This window comes from Xenopus tropicalis, chromosome 5 (genome assembly GCF_000004195.4).
Source record: "Xenopus tropicalis strain Nigerian chromosome 5, UCB_Xtro_10.0, whole genome shotgun sequence".
In the NCBI taxonomy this organism is placed as follows: Eukaryota; Metazoa; Chordata; class Amphibia; order Anura; family Pipidae; genus Xenopus; species Xenopus tropicalis.
In genome coordinates, this window is record NC_030681.2 from 49,423,015 (window position 1) to 49,447,482 (window position 24,468).

The 24,468-nt window shown below is 38.3% G+C and overlaps 1 protein-coding gene across 3 annotated transcripts in view; it reads right to left on the bottom strand.

Moving 5' to 3' along the window:
- Positions 1 to 1,388: 1,388 nt before the first annotated feature.
- The window catches only part of grm1 (glutamate receptor, metabotropic 1), a 178,623-nt gene continuing 155,543 nt past the window's right edge, over positions 1,389 to 24,468 (bottom strand). The window contains exons 7-9 of one of the 3 annotated variants that reach the window (XM_031902669.1): positions 19,670 to 19,796; positions 15,907 to 16,837; positions 1,389 to 3,084 (exon numbers count right to left, since the gene is read on the bottom strand). In XM_031902669.1, coding sequence (XP_031758529.1) covers positions 2,262 to 3,084; positions 15,907 to 16,837; positions 19,670 to 19,796 — 1,881 coding nt within the window. In that variant the 3' untranslated portion in view covers positions 1,389 to 2,261. The remainder of the gene's footprint in view (positions 3,085 to 15,906; positions 16,838 to 19,669; positions 19,797 to 24,468) is intronic. The other 2 variants (XM_018094187.2, XM_031902670.1) reach the window with 2 other exon arrangements.

Genomic DNA, 24,468 nt, shown 5'->3' on the forward strand with positions numbered 1-24,468 from the left:
CCGTCAAGTGGTTAAAAAATCAATGGTTTTCTACTACTTCATGGCTTTTAAATGCTGCATGGAGCTGCAGTACAGTCTGTGATGTTATGTGCAACACTTCTAGGCAATTAAAGACCCCCTCCAACAGTGTTTCTCTGCCACTTTGCAACACTCTGTTTCTCCTTGGCTGTTCTCTCTCCACCTGCCTGGCAGTGCCAAGTCACATGTACAGAAAATTCTGCTTGCCATATGGAAATAAAACTGAGCACACTCCCAGACTTATGGTACATTTGTCTGTTTCACATAAGCAAAGCAGAAATGGGTCAGTTAAGGTGTCTCGTGGGTATCACTTTGCACACGTAACTTCAGCAAAACAGGGGAGAGAACATGTTTAACAAGTGGTTTGTGTGTGGGAAAGGCAAAGGTGATGCTGTGACATGCACATACCAGCTAAATAAAATGAAAAATTAGTAGATGAGGAGGGGGGTATCCCTCTCCTACCTGGTTGTTGCATGAGCATTGACTGTATTGTTTAAATGCCAGTTGGGCAGGAATGGGGGTGGGTAATGGACATGCCTAGGACAGTGCCAGGTATTGGCACTACCAATAACTCCACCTGTTTGTGGTGAAGTTTTAAACACATACTTAATTTGAACACTATTTCTTTCAAAAGAGCCCATTTCACAGTTTCTTATTATGAAGATAAAATTGCCTGGCATGAGGAAATTAATAAACTTCAAAAACGTCAAAATGGAGTTTTTCAGAAAAAAAGATTTGCTGCAGAGCCGATTACATTTTGTGAATTAATAAATAAATAAGAAATATTTTTTTTTAAATTGACTTTCTTTGCAGACAGGATGAATATCTGAATGGTGTGGTTACCTCATAACCAGTCTGACATTACGCAGGCTGACATAACCAGAACGGCAGTAGGAATGCATTTAAACTTTTCAATAAAATGATAAATGCAAAGTGCAGCATTTGATGTGTTTTGTAAATAATTATATACATATGTATATATTATGTAAACATTGCTACACTCAACAGGATTTACCAGTGACATTTATTAAATCATGTGTAACCTGACATTTTGGTCACTTACTTGTGACCTTCCTCAGGGACATTTCAGCAGACAAACAAATGTCGCTAAGGGAGGCTGCTACATTACAAGGTGACCTGTCATGCTAAGAAATAATTCCAAATGTATTTTTATTGTGTTTGTCACGCAAATTAAACTTCACTTACACTATATAAATTAAATAAATATTTTGTTTCTTGGAATTACACAGTTATTTTGTGGACACTGTCATTAAGGCAAGTTTTGTATCATGCCAAAATCTTGTTTATGTAATAGAATGGAGGATCAGATGCCCATGCACTGGCTACACAATTAGACAGTGAGGAGGGAGGGGAAATATGAGGAGTGCAGTTACATCTAGGAAGTGCTGAATGGAAAGGAAAAGGAATTCTCTGCCCTGCCTCTATACCAAAGGCATAGATGTGAGGCAGGCAAAATGTGATTGCCAGCAGGGATTTTAAAATGCCTTTATAATGGGTATAGATGTGTAAATGACTGAAACATTGGCTTACACATGATTTAATCACTAGAATAAGCTGAAGAAGTGATTTCTAGGTCCCACTGAGTGAGGCTCCAAAATATTATCAGATGTTAGGACAAGCTGCAAAATGTTGTCCAGTCACATTGGGAAGGAATTCTTCAGGGATATGACACATGCTGCAATTTGTTGCTACTACTAGCAGCAAACAACATAACACATTGTTTAATACACAAAACAAATATTTTAAAAACAAATAGATAATAAAAATGTTTAAAAATCCTAATTTAACAATTTTTCGAAATTATTTTTTGTTAGTTACCCTAATACTGACTTACTCTCTAACCAAATATATAGCCCCAAATATACTATTTACATTACAATATGGTCCTCAGCTCTTATAGCATTCAGTAGGCAGGTGATCTTGCGACCATTGTGTCCCATGTAGTTATGTGATTATTTACAACAGTGTTGTCATATTCAGATATTACAGATGTTACAGTGCACTTGTTAAAGTACTGCATGTAACTGTAATGTGTTACACAGTAAATAAAAACTGATGTGAAAACAAATATGAAGCCCTCGTATACAGAATATCACCTTAGTGCATGACAGTTGTTATTTGCTTTTTAAGTTATTTATATTACATATGATTTTTGTTCTTCATATAGCCATCAGGCAAGCCCTCTGGTGCTTCATATTGTAGTTGCAGAAGAATATGTTTATCTACAAAGTCGATGAGACTTGCTTGTAGTCCCTCAACATAACTGAAGCATATGTAACACTAGGGGGAGTGCAAAGGACAGATTCCGAGACTGGTGAACTCTGCAGAGAGCTCCCCGAAGCTACTGAATCCCGAAAAGGTGAGGGCGGTGTTAAAGCAGGTGAATCCTCCAAAATCAATTTATTTGAAACAAGTTCCTCATCAGGCATATCTGTGCTATCATATATGTAATTGTGAATTAGATTTAGCTTTTCACAATCCACCGCAGGCAAATCCATACCTTCATTAAAAGTCGCCGTTTGAAATGGAAGCACTTGCTGCTGTGGATGCTTTGATGAAAGTGTTGACCCAACTCCATTTTCTGTACCTGGCATAGGCACAACAGAGTTGAGGTCTGGAATGCCAGTTGAGAATCTGTCTATCACACCATGAAGCTGGTCAATGATAGATTTTTGTAAAGGCAGACTTTTAGAGACTTGCTCTGATAAGTACATTGACCCCTCATCAAATTCTTGAGAAGGAGGAGGAGTTGAATTTAATCGCCTGTGAATTATACTTGTAGGGCTGCTCATCATTGCATTGAATCTCCCTGTCTCATTTTCATCCTCCTCTTCCACATTGTACAGTGTGTTAGTGCTAGTATCTGAAAATGTGAGACTCTTGTTCTGGGCCTGGTATCCTTTGGTTAGGGGCTTGATCACAGCTGTCTGATTTGATCCTGTTTCCTTGCTCTTCACATGCACCGATAGTCTGTGCCACATGTGTTGCCCCTTCTGTACTTGTCTTCCACCTGGTTCAGACCATGACACAGACTTTCCATTAGAACTATGAATAAAATAAAGATGGATGCATTTGAATAAATAGCATGCACATAATCTACATTAAAAAGTGAAAATAAAAAGACCAAAATATGGATGAGATAGTATATATAGTACATAGCAGATGATGTTGAAAAAAGACACACATCTATTTAATTCAGCGTTTTGCCAACTGAAACCTGCTTTGCTTCTAGGTGATGCAGACACCCCATCTAAAGCCATTTCCCTCAGAATGGGAAATTAACTTAACTTTAGAAACATCGTATTAAGCACACAATGCTGAACTAGAGGATCTAGCAAAAACATTTAAAGTATCCTCAGCAAAAGTATTCTCTTGTGTCCAGTCTCTATTTTATCTAATGTTCTTTAAATGCTGATAATGATAAGAAAGTAGATGTGGAAACCATAGGAACTACAGTTCGATCGGGGGAGAAAAAAGATTTAAAGTAGAAGGAAAGTCATTTTGGCATTTTACTGCCAATAGATTCGCCACATTAGTGCCACCTAGAACAATATATTTATTCTGCAGAAAGCATTACCATACCTGAGTAAAGAGCCCTAGCAGCTTTCTTTGTTTGCTTAAGACAGCAGCTGCCATTTTAAATAGCTTCCTGTTTGCAGCCTAGCGTTATAGCTCAGATCACACATTCCTAAGGGAGGGGGGAGGGAGTCCTTAGCATTCTTACAGGTGGAGGGTGCAGGAGAGGGGAGAGAACTGTGCAGACTCTGGCAACGGGAATGAAGGATTTTTCTGAGAGTCAGATACTGGAACAACATGTTTACTAAAAAGGAGACAAGAAATCCTGTGTTTCTTTTGATAGAGGACTCAGTGCAGCATTACTGTAAGTGCTTATGGTTGTCTTTACATAGACCTTTCTGATAAATCTTACTTAGTTGTTAACCTTTCCTTCTCCTTTAAAGTAAAAGTGTAATATTCTTTAGAAATGTCCTGTAAAAGATAAGCTATGAGAGTTTCAGTGCTTTACATTTGCAGATTCAGTTGCACTTATGATAAAGAGATAAATTAAGGCTTTGTCTTCATGTGGCAAAATGGAAGCCAATTATTAAACCACTTTAATTATATGAATTAATAACACAATAAAATGTAAAAGATTAAAAATCTTTTTATAGCCTATTTTAGCAAACATCAATTTCCAACTGGTCATAATTTCCTTTTTTTAATTCTACTTTCTAACCTGCATGGCCCACCTAGGGGGACATTTACTAATCCACGAACGTCCGAAAAGCGCCCGAATGCGTTTTTTCCGTTATGATCGGTATTTTTGCGATTTTTTCGCCGCCGTCGCGACTTTTTCACAAATTGTCACAACTTTTTCGTTGCCGTCACGACTTTTTCGCGAATTGTCGAGACTTTTTCGTTGCCGTCGCAAAATAATCGTACTGTCGTGTCGAGTACGAAAGTTTCGGATTCATTCAAGCTTCAGTATCGTGGCTTTCCTTGGGCCAGGTTGGAGCTGCAGAGTGCCATTGAGTCCTATGGGAGGCTTCCAAAATCATGCAAAGTCGGAAAGGTTTGACCGCCATTTACGAGCACTCAATACGTAAAAGTCACGACAATTCGCTAAAAAGTCGTAACGGCGACGAAAAAGTCGCGACAATTCGCAAAAAAGTTGCAACGACAACGAAAAAAACGCAAAAGAAATACGAAAAAGTCGCAAAATGTTAGTTTCCAATCCGTTTTTTCCCATTTGGGATTCAGATTCGTGGATTAGTAAATCTCCCCCCTGGTGTGCAGTCTGACACAATAAACACAAACAGTGGTTGCTAGTCCTAATTCCTTTAGGATTGGTGCCAATCCCCCCGAGCACTGATCACCGAAGTCAACAAAAAAGCAGAAAAGAGGTTGCGAGTGCCTGTGAGTATTCCATACAGTTTGCTCAGGTGTTAGAATGGATACTTTTCATTATTATTAAGTTGTTAGAGACAATTTCCACTGACTTCTACAGAAACTCAGCAGTTTTTACTTGCTAAATTTTTCTGTCACGTTTTGATAAATTGTGAATATTCAAGGTTCTAAAGAATATTCTTGTGTACATTCACATTTGTAGTTTTTGCTTTGTTTTTTATGAGTTGAGGAAAAAAATGTCATTAAGTTTTTCATTAATTGGCCCCTTAGGGGCAGATTTACTAATGCACGAACGGACCGAAAGCGGCCAAACGCGTTTTTTTGTAATGATCGTTTTTTTTGCGACTTTTTCATCGCTGTTGCGACTGTTTCATATGCCCCGCGATTTTTTCGTCGTCGTATATTTTCCGCGACTTTTTTGTCGCCGCCGCGGAAAAATCGGATTGCTTTTTGCGCCGTTTACAATTGCTCAATATGAAAAAATCGTGACGGCGACGAAAAAGTTGTGCAAAATACGATAACGTTGTGACGGCAATGAAAAAATTGCGCAAAATACGAAAAAAAGAACGTGACGGCAGCGAAAAAAGTAATTACATTTTTATTTCCAATCCGATTTTTTCCCATTCGGGATTCGGATTCGTGGATTAGTAAATGTGCCCCTTAGTGTGGATAAATGCAAAATACTAATAATGCACTGTCAAAGCCATGCTGTCCAATTAAATGGGACCTGTCACCCAGACATAAAAAGCTGTTTAATAAAAGTCCTTTTCAAATTAAAAATGAAACCCACATTTTTTATGAATACATCCATAACCATTATTAAGGCATTTAAAAATCCCAGCCTGCCGTAGGCATAGAGGCGGCACAGACTTTCATTTTACATTCAGCACTCACTTTGCCCCTCCCTCCTTACCATCTTATTGGTAAGTGCATGGGCCTCAGGTCTCCCATTCTGACAAATACAAGATTTTGGGGTGATACAAATGTTTCCTTACTAACAATGTCCACAATATGGTGCCTGCCTGCTAACTGTGTTTATGTAATTTCAAGATTGAAGGAAACAAGATTTATATTATTTATGTAGTGTAAGTGAATTTTATGTTGCTTGACAAACACAATAGACATACATTTGGCATTATTTCTTAGGGTGACAGGTCCCCTTTAAAAATCTGTGGTACTTTTTGTAAATGAAGGATTACTATTAGGTTTAGATTTAAAACTATGGGGCACATTTGCTAAAATAATTTTTTTCTTGATGTGGTATAAATTAGAATTAAACTCAATCACTGCTGTATTTATGAAATGTCACAATAATCTTGAATTGTTTGTATGAAAATTTACAGTTTACATTCGACAATCCTGAATTTTTCAAGTTGAAAGTATTAAAAAAAAAATTTGATTTTAAACGGATGTTTGTTTCCATGAAGCCTCTTTATTTTTCCCCAAACATCGTTTCAGCAGCCATTTTAGGAGCATTGGAAAACAATAATGTGTTTAAGTTTCACTTGAAACTGGGTGAAATAGAAAACGATGATATCAACTTCCCTTTGAAAATGTGTAAAATAGAAAACAATGAGGGGATTAATTCTCATTGAAAGTACAAGGACAGGATGTCACTGACTATTCTTTTCCTCTACTATTCTAAGCCTCCATAGGACTCAATGGTACTCGACAGATCAAACCTGCCAAATTTTTTTTGACGACAAAAAGTTAACTAAACATTAATAAATCACTAATTATGGAAGTTATTTTCGGAAAACTCGAACAATAAAGAAAAAATTGAGTTTTGCCAAAAACCCATTCGTAAATCTTGAAAAGAAAAAATCCGACTTTATCTCAAAATTGCTTGGTAAATGTGCCCCTATTTATCATTTTATTTTTATGTTTTATATTCATGTTTCTTCACACAGACATAACCATATGGATGCCTGATATCTCAGACTCACTTGTTTTTGTAAAAAGCTACTTATATACATGCTTGAAGTTACGTTCGAACCATAAAATCAGGAGGTGAGGTTTATACATAGATAGAATATATAAATATACATTACATATAGACTATAGTCCTGCTCTAGTGATTGCACTGAAATGTGCATTGTTTAATAGAAAAACAAACTTTGTAATTTTAATTTTATGTATTATTGTCTTCCAGAAGAAGACATTGTAAAGGCGTTTGTTACTGACACTCTGCAAGTGCCTCTGGAATAAACGTGCTTGTTATAAAATTAAGTGGCATAGAACTATGGAGAGGCACAGTTTGATATGAGGCGTTCTGATTAATGAAGCTTTATTGTACAAAGGAGTTAGCTGGTGTTTGTCTCCTGTAAAAATTCCATGTTTCTATGAACTTGATGTGTTTAAAGCTAATTGAGCTATTTTAAGTTCAAGCTTTTTGATATTATACCAGAGGCTATTTTTCTGTTCATACCCAAAAGCGAGATGAGATCAGAGGTGCTAATGGGTCAGAGAAGATTCCGTTGCTTACAGTATTTTTAACATCATGTTAATAGGATTCTGGTTGGTAGTTACTTTTGTTCCTCCTTTCCTGCCTTTAGCAGTGAATAGGGATTTATCTTTGGAAGTTATAACATGCAATTTATATGACATGACATTTATGTCCTTGGGTGCTACAAATAGTATCAACAAAAACTGCATCAACCCTTAAGAGAGAGTGCTATTTACAGAAAAGACCTTTATATACTGCCATAACTGTGATATTGTACTTTTAATTTATTACAAGAAATATTTTAGCAATTATTAGCTGAACAGAATGTTATTATTAACTTGACAGGTATTCTGATACTATTTGCAATTTTTTTATTTTTTATTTGTGAAAATTATTTTTTTTATACTGCCTCTTTCTAACTTGAAATTAGACATTCAGTTCTGTTATTATTAACTGTAAAGAAATAAATAAAATCTGAAATGCACGTATAATATTTTGGCTGAATAAAACAATAAATACTATTCAGAATATGCTTCTGACTCTAACACCATCATTTATCATTATTATAAAAAAAAAATCTGTTCAGCCAGATATAGATTGTCATGAAATCTCACACTCTTGCAATATTTCGATGCAGTCTTTTTTATTATACTGTTAGGGGCTGATTTACTAACCCACGAATCCGACCCGAATTGGAAAAGTTCCGACTTGAAAACGAACATTTTGCGACTTTTTCATATGTTTTGCGATTTTTTCGGATTCTGTACGAATTTTTCGTTACCAATACGATTTTTGCGTAAAAACGCGAGTTTTTCGTATCCATTACGAAAGTTGCGTAAAAAGTTGCGCATTTTTCGTAGCGTTAAAACTTACGCGAAAAGTTGCGCATTTTTCGCGTAAGTTTTAACGCTACGAAAAATGCGCAACTTTTTACGCAACTTTCGTAATGGATAGGAAAACTCGCGTTTTTACGCAAAAATCGTATTGGTAACGAAAAATTCGTACAGAATCCGAAAAAATCGCAAAACATACGAAAAAATCGCAAAATACCGATCATTACGAAAAAAACGCAATCGGACTCCATTCGACCCGTTCGTGGGTAAGTAAATCAGCCCCTAAGTGTAGTTTAACCACCAACACTTTATTACTTCCACACACAGGCTAAGGGCGCACTAAGCAGATTGACCGCTTTCCTCCACAGGTGTTTTTATAGATCTGGAAGAAGTGATTCTGCTCTTATGCTTTTCCCTCCCGTAGCTCCATTGAGAGGCCCGGCATTGGCCTGTGTTGAGCTAGATGGAGTGCATGCAAATGTATGCATTTTGGTGGCAATATCCATTCTGTGAAGCTCCACACAGGCTGTTGCCAGGCCTGTCAATTAAGCTATGGGGGTTTCACATAAAAGCTGATCTGCGTTCCTCTGTGTCTATAAAAAAAACGCAGTTGCCCTTAGGCTACATTATCAGTTTATGCATTATCTCCAGTGAATTTATGCATTTTTGCATCAATATCTCTCTGTGTACATGGGCCAACGCCAGGCCTGTCAATGTAGTCTTCAACAGAAGCAAGCAGTATTTAAAGGGGAACCCCACCCAAAATGTGTTTTGCACAATGAAAGAAAATTGCTACAACCAAACCAAAAGTAAGGTTCTTTACTTTTAGGACAGATGGATGGATAGGCCAATGCACTCTTCCCAACTGCATTGATGAAACTTTAAAAACTCCCCATACCCTTTCTGTATATGTTGAGCTGCTCAGATGACTTGTCAGCCACTAATTTTGGTCAAATAACATTTGATTTTTTTGGTTCCCTAGCAGAAATTGCTCCAGAATCCAGAAGCATACGCACTAGAAGCTAATCTGTGTGCATCACCAACAGCGAGCCTAAAACTAGATGCATTGCAACCAAAAATAGTAACTGCACAACTCTTCATGTACAAACAATGTACTGTGTAGAGGGCATGGGGGCTACCTGTCTGGGCTTAAAGTCAAAATCCTTCTCTGGAAGGTTTAGTTTGTTATTACAATTTAAAGCAGCATGTGTCCCATTTTAGGCTGCTGGTACTGACTCTTAGAGCAATGTAGCAGAAACAAGCTCTCCTCTGACCTTGACTCTAATTCCCACAATGCCCTGCTTACTTCTTCACTGGTCTGTTAATCAACTGGCTTCTGCTAAATTGGCTTCTGCAGTGCAAAGAATTGTTCTTAGTAGTGCAGAGAATAGAAGGGAACAGAGAAATATTGCTTTTAATAGCAATTTACAAATAACTCTCAAATCACTACAATTTTTAAATTATTGTATATGAAAAATTGCCTAGAATGCTTTTTCTCATAATAATAAAAAACTCTAAACTATGGGATGGCCATCTAAAATGTATTACCTCTATATATAATATATAGACTAAGGGGCTGATTTACTAACCCACGAATCCGACCCGAATTGGAAAAGTTCCGACTTGAAAACGAACATTTTGCGACTTTTTCGTATGTTTTGCGATTTTTTCGGATTCTTTACGAATTTTTCGTTACCAATACGATTTTTGCGTAAAAACGCGAGTTTTTCGTATCCATTACGAAAGTTGCGTAAAAAGTTGCGCATTTTTCGTAGCGTTAAAACTTAACGCTACGAAAAATGCGCAACTTTTCGCGTAAGTTTTAACGCTACGCAAAATGCGCAACTTTTTACGCAACTTTCGTAAAGGATAGGAAAACTCGCGTTTTTACGCAAAAATCGTATTGGATCCGAAAAATTCTTAAGAATCCGAAAAAATCGCAAAACATACGAAAAAATCGCAAAGTACCGATCATTACGAAAAAAACGCAATCGGACTCCATTCGACCCGTTCGTGGGTAAGTAAATCAGCCCCTTAGTTTTGCTTTTTGTTTATCCAGAATGAAATGAAAGAAAAACAACATCAGCACAAAATATTTGTACCATGAACATAAATAATGAAGTCTAAGATTTATGACTCTGCTATTTGAATTTGCATGTCTGGTAAAAATGTAGTAAAAATGTTATAAAGCAATAAATCTAGGCCTTATAATATTGCCTTTTTAAATGCACCACTAAGGAGAATCTGTAATAAGGTAATTTGTAGAAATATGATTGGAGTTTAGAAATTATTTCTTGGAATCCAGAATATTTCTATGAGAGAAGGCTAGGAGAAGTTATGCTAGGAACACTGCTCGGAACAAAGAACATAAGCAGATAACAGCTAACATGCCAATATAATAGATGTCTGCACAGAAAGAGACAAATAGAATAGACAAATTTTAGACACATGGCAACATTTTTTGAAATTTTGCTTTTTTTATCTGCTTTGCATTAATTTATCGATGCTTTCTGTTGATTTTTGATTGCTACTGTATGAAAGCTATGCCAATCGCACTGCCTCCTTGTGGGTTTTTGTGAAAATCATTACATGATTAGTTTGTCAGCAACATCAACTTTTGAAATATTAATATAGGAAAACTGCTGTTTAAGCAGTGTGTCTGATACAGAATATGGCATTTTCTAATGGAATTTACATAATTACATAGTTCATGTCAACACACAGTATTTTTAAAATTCATAGTACTAAAATCCCCTAAAATAGTTCAATATAACTTTTGTCAAGAAAATGTTGCTAGCTAAAGCAAGACCATGGCATTTAGGAATATTTCAGTTAAACAAAATTTATTTAAAAAAAAAATCTAATGGCAGAGAAGCAGGCTACTACCCTAGAGTTGTGGTCCAGCATGCTGCATGTGGGTGCTACTGTATGGTTTGATCTAGGGGAGGATGATGTTGATGACACTGGGTGCTCCCACAGGAGGATGACAGTAGCAGAGGGGGAATAGTGTGATGTGATGAGCCTGCCCCATAGAGACAGGAGACATCCCCAACCACTGCTACAGGGATATGCAAAGGGGCAGGACTGTACCATGGTCTATTTGAAGTGGCCATATTTTTGGGGACCAGCAGACTGAGTGTTATGCTTCAGGCCTACCAAGACAGGCAAGGTGATGGACTGCACTTTAGCAGTGACGGCTTTGTTCACATGCCAGCACATTACCACTCCATCGCAGTGTGCAATCTCTGCTGTTAGAGGGGGCAGCCAGAAGCGTCATCACAGAATGGCTTAGTCATGGTGTAGTTGCTTATAGAGCAGAGATGGACAGTCAGTAATTACTTGCTGGAACACAATGGCAGGAGTACACAGGGGGCACATCAGAACTACTTGAGCAGAAAGCAATGGTAGCAGATGAAGCAGATCTGTCAAATACTTGCCCTCTTTGATCAGGCTGAGTGTTTTATTAGCAGGGACAAGGCATGAATAAGTCACGTCTCCCCACTGGTCTTCCTGCTCATTTAGATGTTAGATGGCCTGCTGGAGGAGGGCGAGGTGCCCAAAGGGGAGAAGGATATAAGGGAGAAAAGATCCGGTCTGTAAACAGAAGGAGTAGGAAGGCAGGATCAGAAAAGGATGCCTGATAAGGAGGATGAGGGAGAGGTGAACTTAGAAGAGTGCCTTCAGAGGAGGGGGCAGAGCCAGGGCACACACCAAACACACAACCCTAAGTCTCAACCAATGGCCAGAACTGGAATAGTATATTCTGGAAGTGCTGGCTTGCCCCACTGTCAGTGTCCTGACAGGGCAGGTATTGAGTGCCCCAGGTAGGGTGGTCACTGAAAAGTGGACACAGCTATACACTGGAAGTGTGGATATGTTGACATTCATTAACATAATAAGACAATCCAGATATGTCTTGTATAAATGGGGATTGACAACATAAGAGATTAGTCTCCTTTCCTTAAAGATGTTTTTCATCTGTAGAAGGCTGGCTAACTGGCATCAGGACTGGAACTAGGGGTAGGCAGCTGCCTGGGGGTGCAGTTAGGACAAAATAAAATCTTTCTAAACTTTTCACTCCTGCCCACCTGCCTTGAATTGTGTTAGGTTCAAGCATGGGCAGGCGAGTAAGAATGGTCTGCTGCGGAGGTGGAGGGAGAAGGTTGCTGCTACCAGCATTGTTTTGTGCTGCGCTTCTATTCGGCAGCATCAGTTAAATGCTGCAACAGCAGGGGGGCGGGAGAGGGGTGGGCCTACAGATACTTGCCTTGGGCGCAAGTACCTCTTGGCCCGGCACTGACTGGCATCTGTAAAAGCTGTTTGGCACACTGGACAAAAAGTTTTTCTTGGTGGGGCCTGCCACTCAAGGGTCACACTATCTGGAGCAGGCTGTCTGTCTGTCACTCTAAAGTCATTATGTCTGTCTGGGGTTTGTATAAACTGGCGAGACACTTACATTCATACCAAGAACAGTCTCTAAAGAGGGTTATTAATCCCTAAACTGAGAGAGTGCTTATTCTGTAAACTGGGGTGGCTTGCCTGCCATGCCCAAAAGTCCCGCTGTTTGCTTGCTCTCTGGAAAGACACCTGAATTCATACTAATAACTCAAAATTAAGCGCCTATTCTCTAAATTGAGTGTCTTTAATGCTGAAGTTAAGGGCGGGTTACATAGTAACTTGCGCTGAAATTGCACCTTGGAAATTGCACTTGTGAAAATGTATGAGCCCTGTGTGTATTCATGGGCATAAAAGAGCATCAAATGTTCATGTACCATATTGTATTTTGAATCCTTAGGTTGGATTGAGTCTGAAGAGGTGACTGGAAATGAGAGAAGAACAAATGATAGTGAGAAGTAAATGGGACTAAAGCACATAAGGAGAAATTTGATGTTTGCTTTATAAAAGTGTAACTTCTGGAAAAACTTGTTAAACATATGTTTCAATAAACTTTAAAATTACTCTGCTTGAAATTAGAGTACGTGATATGGATAATGCTATGTTATATTGTCCTAAACAAAGAAACCCATGACATCAATGCTAGGCCTGCAGTCCAAAAAAAGTAGCTTTCAATAAGCTTGCATGCACCAGCACTGCAGGTTTTTAGACCCCCAAGTTGCATAGGTTTCCATACTAAAGCAAAAAGAGTTCAGTATTCATTCAAGGGAAGCATGTGAACAAAAAAAACCAAATTAACAAATCTAACAGTAATAGTTTTTTTTCTAATTAATATAATGGAGGCCTATGGGAAATAAATGGGTATTAATATATTGTTTAGAACAGCTGAGATCATTCTGCAGTGCAGAATTGGCAAACTTGTAATATTTCTGCCTGATGCTATTTCAAGGGCATTTTAATTTCTGTGCTTTAAAGGACTGCTGAGAGTGCACTAAGAAATTATTTGTATTTGCTTAGCTATAAACATTGGGGGATATTTATTAAATAATGAACTGGGTATGCTGTCTGGACTACCAGCAGTTCAATCCCTTTTCCTATTTAACAACACTCCTGTTAACAAATTGACACATCTATCAAAGCCAAATCAATGTGAGCTGTCTAACAGATTCATCTTCTGCTGGTGTCAGTACTCATCGTACTAACACCCCTCAGTATCATTGATCCCTAATACAAACTGCAGTTGGGGATAAATAATTCTGTTGATATTCTTTTACGCTCAAATGAATCGTCCAAGAGTTGAAAATTAAATCTGAATAAATTGGTAATGTTTTACCAATCTTTAATAAATTAGGCCTATTGAGTTGACCGCTAAAACAGAAAAAGTAGGCAATAGGAACAAAGTCCAGCTCACACATTCTACCTAAGCCAAAAGGCTTAGCTAAAAAAAACAAAAAAATAGTCTGGCTGCTCTTTCTCACAAAATTCTACCCATACCCAATATTGTATAAGGAAATATAATGCAATATTTCTGGAACCATGACTGGAATGAGAAACACTTTATTGATGATACGCCATAGAAAAAATGGTTGAGTAGGAAGCTTCTGTGCCTTTGAACAAGGTTGTTAGGAATCTTCTATGCCTTCAAAATGCCTTCCAAATTATTCAGAATGACCAATCTGTGACTGTTTAATGGGGATTAAAGGAATGCAGAATGTTTTTTATGTAATGTGAGCAGCCTAAAAAACAAGCCAATAAAATGTGACTACTTAGGAAAATGTAGCTATTTATGCATATTGAATCAAATATTCAGGTATAGGGCCTGATTCACTAAAGTGCGATAAAACGTGCGCTATTTATAGCGTGCGGTAAAAATTTTATCGCGTCTTAATTTTCGCAACATTTCGCACGATTCACTATAAGCATACTTGCGCTATTTTATGCGCGATATAGCATGCGTTATTTAACTCGCGAAGACTATTTCAATGCGGTATTTGGCGGTACATGCGCTAAATAACGCACGCGAATAGTCGCCGCATATGAATAGTAGCTTAGAAATAGTGTATAAAAATTGTCGCCGCATATAAATAGTGTATATAAATATTAGCCACATATAAATGGTAGCATATAAATAGTAGATGCTTATAAATAGTACAAAAAGACAAAAGGGATTGATCAATGCACATTCCCTGGTCCCCTGTTTCATAAGTAAATTGTCTATTAGTTTCATGCTAGTGCATACAGTATATTGACAAGAAAAACCAGCCCCCAGGTCAAGAATGGTAATAGTGCACGGGAGTGCCAGCCTTTGAAAAATATGACCAGAGGTAAATAGATAGGACCACCATACGGGGTTTACCTTGACGTGGTATGGTGGCTTACCAATCTTATGTTCATAATTTTGTAACTAAAAACCCCTGTTTCTTGTCAATATACTGTATGCACTAGCATGAAACTAATAGACAATTTACTTATGAAACAGGGGACCAGGGAATGTGCATTGATCAATCCCTTTTGTCTTTTTGTATGTTTGTAGTTAATTTGGCCAGATCAGTTGCACTTCCATTGTATTTGTATACTTTATTTAGCCTTGGAGTGCTCCCACAACCTCTTTTTGTGTGCTTATAAATAGTAGCCACTAGTGATGAGCAAATGTGTTCTGGTTATCTTTAGTGAAAAATTAGCAAATCTTTCAAAAGATCCACGAAATGGCAAAAATGTTGTGCGGGCCAAAAAATTGTTGCCCGTGACTATTATTTTTTGATGCTTGTATAAATTTTTGGACGAGCGGTGAATTTTTGCGTGGCAAATTTTTTCATGCGTTTTGCCATTGGCAGATTGTTTTGCGAAACGCATGAAAAAATCCGCCACGCAAAAATTCAACGCACGTCCAAAAATTCGCTGCGAATCCATGCGAAACATTTCATCACTTGTAGCCGAATATAAATACTCGCGCAAATGAACGCACACCATGTTAGCCATACACGCCAATACTTGCGGAAAATTACTGTATTAAAAATGAACATTTCGCTGCAAACTGGCGGCTGCGTAACTCTAGGGGAAACACATACTTGAATAAATAACACTGCGGTAAAACTAGCGCGAGAAATACCGCATGCAAAAATGGCGACTTATCGCACGCGATAATACTATGGTGAATCGCACGCTAATTATCGCAACTTATTTAACGCAAAAAAGCGTGCGATAAATTTTAGCGCGAATCATGTGAATCGGGCCCATAATCTCTTATGAGGAGACAGCACTAACTCATACACCATTACAAGAACTTACTTTGTGTTTCCAGTGCTAGGCTTCTTTCTTCTAAAGATACTTAGAAACGTATTTGATCTGCAGGGTGTTTTTCCATCCCCAACATGCATACGCACAACATCGGAGGTAGTGAAAGCACTGCGAACGTTCCTTTCAGGTTTGGCTATGATAATATACATCTTAGGCGTGAACATGCATCCCAAGGCAACTGTTACACTAAGACTGACCGCAAAAGAGGTGGTGATGATCTTGTAATTGCTCCCAAAATAGATTGGTACAAAGGCCAGCCAGATGATGCATGTAGTGTACATGGTAAAAGCAATGTATTTAGCTTCATTAAAATTTGCTGGAACATTACGTGTCTTGAAAGCATAATAGGTGCAGCTCATAATAAGTAGTCCATTGTAGCCTAAAGGAGCCACTACACCCAAATTGCTTGTGTTACAGATCAAATAAACTTCTTTGATGCTTGGATAGGAGAGAATAGGCATAGGGGGTTCCATGATAATTAAAGAAACCACCAGTGAAAGTTGCAGACTTATCAATATGGAAGCGATAACCACTTGTGCACAAGCACTCATAAAGCGAGGCTTTCGAGTACAAATCTTCTTCTTACTTCCTGCTAGAATGCGAGCAATTCGATTGGTTTTTGTCACAAGAGCAGAGTAACACATCGCTGAAGAAAGACCGACCAAAAGACGCTGTAGATAGCAAGAAGTGGTGGTGGGTTTAGCTATTAATGTGAAAGGACATATGTAGCCAAGAAATATGCCAGCAAGAATAATGTAGCAGAGCTCACGGCTTGACGATTTCACCACAGGCGTGTCTCTGTAAAGTATGAAGATCAAAGTGACAAACATTGTTATGAGGATGCCAAGACAGGAGAAAGCCACTGCGATAATAGATTCAATGTCACTCCATTGAAGATACTTGACAGGAATAGGTTCACAACCTATGCAAAAAATAAAAAGAAAGACAAATCATGCAGTTGTTCAGAGTGCTTAGAACGTATTAAGACATTGCTGTGTTGATTGTGCACAATTATTAGTTCAGACATTGCTAGTTTTCATTGATGGTTAGAATGCCATGATCTGACAGGTGCATCCTCCCTGTGCACTGGGTTATAGTATTGCCTTTTGCTTTCCTCTTTCATGTTCTTTCCACAGTCCAGTGTGCAGGGGAAATCTTAACCCACAGCCCAGACACTAAAGCTCTAATTCAGTGCCTGTTGGAGAGTTTGGTTTAGGTTTAAGTGTGCGTTCGTTGAAAATATTCAAAGGGATACTGATACTCTTGTATTTAACAGGAAAGTGTCAATATAACTTTAAAACATTTGAAGGTACTGTTTGTATATCCAGTATAAAACACATTTTCTTTCACCCAGCCTCCTGTCATATACTTAAGTGGCACAACATGTCTTCTAAAACTGTGACACAGGACTTAGGGTGAGACAAATACTGAATGTTCTGGGCCACAAAACAGACAAAACTGTGCATGCAGCCTCAGTTTATGTAGTCTATTGGGTATTGGCCCTCACTCATACTTTAAAGCAAACTGGCAAACAGCACCATAGTCTATGTCCAGGATTCTGGGAACAAATTCCTTAAGGCTCTTAGAAAAGTCCCATTTACATGTGTTTATCCTATAGACTAATGCTTACCCACTGGGTTTTAAAAGCAAAATCCAGGATAAAAGCTGATCAGATTCCCAACTACAGACCAGTTTTGCCCTTCTTTGGGCTCATCAGTGTAGTGTAGGGTTTTCTGATCAGCTTATGACTTATTTGCATACGTATGAGGCGGTCTCCTCAACCCTTTTAGCTTGTTCATGAATCCCCACTCCTGGCTCTACCTAAGCTGATCAGAAAACCCTGCACTACACTGATGAGCCCCAAGAAGGGTGAAACCAGTCTGTAGTTGGGAATCTGATCTGCTATTATCCTGGCTTTTGCTTTGAAAACCCAGTGGGTAAGCATTAGTCTATAGGATAAACCCATGTAAATGGGACTTTTCTAAGAGCCTAAAGGAATTTGTTTCCAGAATCCTATTATGACTTATTTGCATACGTATGAGGCGGTCTCCTCAGCCCTTTTAGCTTGTTTGTGAATCCAGGTTTTGGATAAATAATGAAGTGCTGTTGCAGTTTCCTTTAAGTGATGTGTGTCTCAGTGGAAAGTGCTTATTGGAGAATGTGCACCACCTTTAAAATAATTGGCTAGGTGCTGTGCTGACTACCTGCTATCTAATATCCTTATTCATACTTGCCATTTCAGTATCAATGGTAGAAGGCACATCAGAGTTCAAAATTGGCATTTATATTTGTTTATTACTTGAACTGGACTTTGTAACAAAGTGATATTATATAAATATTTTGTTGAATAGTATACAGTATGTTTTGGTACCATATACTGTACATTTTTGCAATACATACAAATACGCTATACAAATATTAATAGCATAATTGCATATGTATGGGTTGCACGAAAGCTGATTGCACTGCTCTGCATTAGTGTTTGTGGAATTATATCACAGAATGAAAAGAAAAATGGCAGAATGGGAACGATGATGGGATAGGGCTGGTCCCAGTCCAAAGTACCCATTGCAGCATGTTAAAGAAATTGTCCAGGTGTTGTGCTGACTTCTTGCTTTGTACTATACTCTCATGTATAATACCAATATGTTTCTGTTAAAACCTGTAACATGCCAGTACCTTTATAGGGGGATACCTTATCTTTTGTAAAGATACTAAAACAGATATGCTTTATTTCAAAATGCTACAAATTAGAGCAAACATTTATACTTATTTCCAGTTTTTAGTTATCAAACATTGACAAGATCTTTGTAACTCTGATAACTGAATACAGGTTTCCTATTTTATCTCTGGGGCATACTCACAGCAATTAGCAAGGCTCATCATATATCTCTGCACAAAGGCAGAGTATTCTCAGCGGGATACAACTACTGATTGGCTACCCCTAGATTAAACTGGCACCTGTTTAAGACCTCTAATGGGATTCCATAACCAATTAAATATATGATAATATGCTCAAATTCATTAGCTCTATTTCACATTTAAAATGGATTTTAATGAGAAAAAAAACGATTAGTAAAGTATCTATTCCAGTAGTATGCTACATAGAAAGGCTCTTACATCTAAACACCTGCAAAGCCATCACTGCTTCCAAACATCCCTCAGAACACTCTTTGGAGCAGGGTCGGACCTTTGCCGGCGCTGCCCCTACTGACTGATCCTCCCCTGACGCGTTCAATTTATACGCGCTTGGGGAGGACGTCAGGCGGGGGCCCTTCGGGGGGGTTAGGGGGCCCCTGGGGGGGTTAGGGGACGCGACTGGGGCACCTGCAGGGCCCCTGGGGCGGGAGTTTAGCTAATAATGAGCAAAGGCATTTATACAAGGATCTTCCAAACACTGCCCTCCATCACACAAACTGTGTTACATTACAGCTTTTGCTCTCTGATTTGTGCCTGTGATACCCGCTAATTAAAGCCTGCATTCACTACAGTAGGAAACACAGTTACCTTGCTACCACTGTGTTGTGCCACATCTGTTCTGAAATTATTATTAACCACAGTGGGTCTTGCCTTCTGTGGATCTCTAAAGATGCTTGCAGAGAAAAAGAGTTCTGTTAAAGTCTAATGTACTCAAAACTAACTCTTAAAAAATTATAGTAAATTACAAAAGTACTCGCTGTGAACATTCTGCATTCATTTTTTGAAACCTTTAGTTCCCTTATTAACCAACCAAGCCTACTGGATATTGTACTACCTGTCAATCCAGGATTGGGCCACGCGCCTTGATCACAAGCCTTGCATGTAAACTCATCTTGAACAAATTCATTTTCTTTGCAAGGGGTGCAAATCCAGCAGCAGCTCACTTCACCTTTCCTTATAACCTGCAACAAAAGCATAATAACCAATTTCACCCATATTAATCAATGACAAATACATACCCAAGTGTTTAATAATTTCTACATAAACTAGTCATATATTTTGGGAGCACTAATAATTTTCAGAGAAGGCATATAAACATAAAAGACTTTACTGCATGCTATTATACCACCAACACCAACCCTTAAAGGGGACCTGTCACCCTAATAAATAATTTCTAATTGTTTTTTATTGTGTTTGTCAAGCAAAATAAACTTCACCTACACTGTAGAAATTATTTTAATCTTATTTTCTTCAGCCTTGGAATTCACAGTTGCAGCCAGCAGGCAGGCGCCATTTTGTGGACACTGTTATTAAGGCAAGCTTTACACCCTGCCAAAATCTTGTTTCTGTGCCAGTATGGGGGACCTGATACCTATGCCTATTAGATGGTGAGGAGGGGGGGGTGTGTGAGGAGGGCAGCAACATCTAATAAGTTCTGAGTTGAAAGTGAAAGTAACTGTCTGCCCCACCCCTATGTCTAAGGCATAGAGGCGGGGTAAGCAATATATGATTGAATGCTTCTATAGTGGGTATGGATGTGTTAATAAAAAAATGGTTTTTGGTTTCATGTTTAATTTGAAAAGGGCTTTTATTATACAGCTTTTTATGCCTGGGTGACAGGTCCGCTTTAAAGAGGCTCCTAGATCTTGACATACCCAGTCTATATGGCTGCTCCCCATCTGGTACCCAAAGCTGATGTTTATAGTTATTCAGTAACTCATAGCTGTTAAATAATATACCATAACTAGTTAGCCAGAAAAATCCATAGACAAATTGCCAGCTTTAATTTAGTACAGGAATTTAATTTACTTAAGTTAAATATTAAATGACATAATTACATTTAGCATTCAAAACAGCTACGACTAAAATGCATTGTAATATTAGCAATTTCAATTTATTGCTGCAAGCTAATTTAATTTTCATTTATTAGAAGTCAGCATTAGGAAAGTTAATTAGATTTACTGAGTTTTGAAGCTATTTAAGTCGATATTTAGGTGCCAAAACTTAAATTGAATTTATATGCATAAATAGAATTTTGAGTTGTGGCATATTTATTACCTGTCGACCTTTGGGTTCGGCATAATCTTTGTTAGTGAGTTCCTCAACTTGCTTGTGTTTTCTGGCATCCATTGCATTTCTTACTTTATGGGGCTCATTTACTAAAAGGCAATGACTATTCTATTCCTCTGTTATTCTAAGCCTCCATAGGATTCAATGGTACTCGACAGATAAAACCTGTCAAATTTTTTTTGTTTACAAAAAAAGTTACCAAACATCAACAAACCACAAATTATGGGAGTTATTTTTGAAAAAAATAAAAAAATCTCAAAATTAACTAGAAGTAAGAAAAAATCTGATTCTCAAAATTGCCCCTAAAATGTGATTGTAAATGTGCCCCTATGTGTGTGATCTTTTGCACAATCATTTTTTTCAAGATATTGAAAGCTTGCCACTTGAAACCTTGTAAATAGTTTACTATCTTAAAAAAAAACCTGATCATCCAAAAAAACAATTCCCGCATAAAGAAAAAAGGCAATCGATGCCAGAACACACCAGCAAGGTAAGGATTATCAAGATCCTAAGGGTCGACAGGTATTAAATATGCCCCACAGGGCCTGATATACTAAGAGGTGATTTATCAATGATCAAATTGTAATGTTTTTGCACTAAAACTCACAAATTCGAATTATGGTTTGAAAAACTTCAATGTCTGATATTTATTAAGCGCTAAAAGTTCTAAAAACTCAAATTGGCATCTAAAAGTTTGCGAGTTCATTAAGAAGCCAATGGGAGTTCTCCTAGGCAAAATGTATGCGGTCTTTCAATTTGAGGTTTTCAAGTGTTTCACATTTTTGGAGAGTTTGTAGATCTATTGAAAATGAATTTGATGCATTTGAGGGTATTTTTAATTCAATCAACTTTTATATATTCAATTTGTTTAGTAAATAAGTAAATTCGAGTTTAGTAAAATTTTGAGATTATCAAAATGTTACAGAAAATGCTGTGCCAGTCACACATATATTTGCACTTTGCAGGCTGCACGTGGATGTGTGCAAAAAGTCCCACATTGGGGCTGCTCTAAGGCTGGTGGCAAGCACGTTGCTAGCTGTGCCTCCCAGAGCTGTGTTTGTCACTAAGCATCATATTTTTTATCTGGCGCTCAGTGCAGATCACAGTGTGAAGGAAGGGGGTGGTGTGTGCAAGTTCTCCTAGAATAAACACAAAGGGCTGCACTCTTGCACTTGCGCCCCCTTGGGTCAAAAATGACCCCTATAGTGGTGACAAGTGGACCTCTACTTAGAAATGCTCAAGAGATCATTTGCTTTGGGCACATTGTCTCCCATAGATAATTATGCAAAGCAGTGACAGATAGATAGGAGCATTAGATGGAGATCAGCAGTTAAAATGCCTGGTCTAACTGACTTTTTCTTGTTAATCCGGATTGCTACCCAAGCCAATAAATAAGCTTATTTTTGCATTAACAACAAAGTGGATAATATCTGCAGCGTTATCCCCTCAAACACCTGGACATAGCAGGGGGCAAATCCTTGGATAGAAACAGAGATCCAATGTTTGCTAAACAGCCTGTCAGCTTTACTTGTTTTCTCCCAGCATCACTAAGTTGAATATTTGACATGAAAAGCAAGCGTCTTTTGCTTTTATAACTTTCTGTGAAAAACATGCCAACAAATCCTCCCACTCTGTTCTCTTATAACCTATGTAATTGAATACTTCAAGGTAATTAAGTGTTTGGTAATCAGCTGCAAGTTGATACTAGGTACCCTGGATTCAAGTTTTAATTAGCACTGGTAATATTTTCCTGTTTTGCAAACTATAATTTACTCCCATAAGTATGGAATAACAAATCACCCCATTTATTATACTGTCAAATAATAGTGTGTGGGAGCCAATCTTCAGCATGTGGGTTATGGCTCTGGTGAAATCTGACAGCTGCATAAATTGAAGTCAAACACTGACATTTTGCTATATAGATGGAACAAACTTTGTTTGGACATCTTATGGCTCATGGGTGCACCATGGGGTAACATGTCACAATGGAGCATCTGGTATCTGAATAGTTTATCAAAATTGTAGTCACAGCTCAGGAACAGGATAGGTCAGGCAATGGACAGGATAGTCAGGAATAGGCTAAGAGATGAAGAACCAGAAGTACAAATCACAAGCGAACCCAGGAATTTGTAGAATACACTGTACACCCCAAGGTGGCCCTAGGATTCCCAGTAGATGGTTGTAAGACCCAGGAGACACAGCGGGATGCCAAGGAACCAACACAGAGCTGGCACTGGAACAGACTGCAATGCCAGCAAATATTCAGCCAGAGGAGCCACCTTAATAATATTAATAGCCACTGGCACAGGCCAGGTAGATAGGCACTAGAGGAACAGCAGGCAGGAATACTGGTGCTAGTACAGGCTACAATGCAAACAATGGAAGGAGCTATGTAAATGTGTCAGGGCAAAAAAACAATGAATAATGGCATGGTGGGAAGGGAGACTTGGGAAACATTTACTTCATTCTAGTTTCCTTCCTCCCCTGCTGGTTTACTTGCTTAATTTACTTGCTCAAACTTGGCTAAAGCTGGCCTTACACATAATGATTTTTCTTCACTTAATGAAAAATTTTAGTGTGATCCAACAAAATCACCAAAATATTCTAAGGTTAGTGTGCACCAAACAATCGTACATCTAGCAATCTTTCATCCGACACTGGGCAAAAAATCAATCGGGCAGATTTAAAAATGTTCAAATTTACAATGAAATTTGCCTGTTGTCCAATTGTTGGCAGAACCAAGCAGGTGGCTACCACAGTTTTTCCTAACTTCAACTAGACAATATCGCTTGAAATGGTCCTTTTCGTTGATGGACAAATCATACTTCAGGATAAGCTTGGTCCTACGATAATGAAAAGATCTTTTAAAAATCTACATGTGTATGGCCAGCTTTACATGCTGAAGCATAAGTGCAAATTTGAGCAGTGTTGGTAAGCCTAAGCTGATTCATAAAGTACTTTGGCCACCTTATACAATATTATTAGGCATATTTCACAAGTTTTGGTGTCCTGTAGTTTGTTATGGGGGCGGTATCACTGTTTGTTCTGTCATCACTACCGATGGGATACTTCATGTACGTTCTCACGTCACATTCCAAGGTTTCCCGCCAAACATTGTATATATTGGCTTCACTTGTTCCACTATGTAACCTTGACAAAGGCTGGGAGACCAGCTGAAACATTAGTTGTTTGCCTGTTTCAATAAAATATTTAAAATGATTTATACGTTCTGTGCGAGCGGATCCTGGTTGTCTCTACTTGTAAATGGAAATTTTGGAGGACCCTAGGCTCATCTTCTCCTTGTAACGTGAGTGCTGGCTCTTCACCTTTGATTATATGTACCGTATTTTTCGGACCATAAGACGCACTTTTTTTCCCCCAGAAGTGGGGGGAAAAAGTCCCTGCGTCTTATGGTCCGAATATAGCCTACAGATATACTTTAAAAAAATGTTTTTACTTGCCCGTGTGGTCTCCGTGCAGGGCCCTCCTCTGTTTACCGGCGCTTAGGTCTGGCGCTGTGCGCATGCACAATGACGCGCATGCCCATAAGCGCCGGTAAATAGA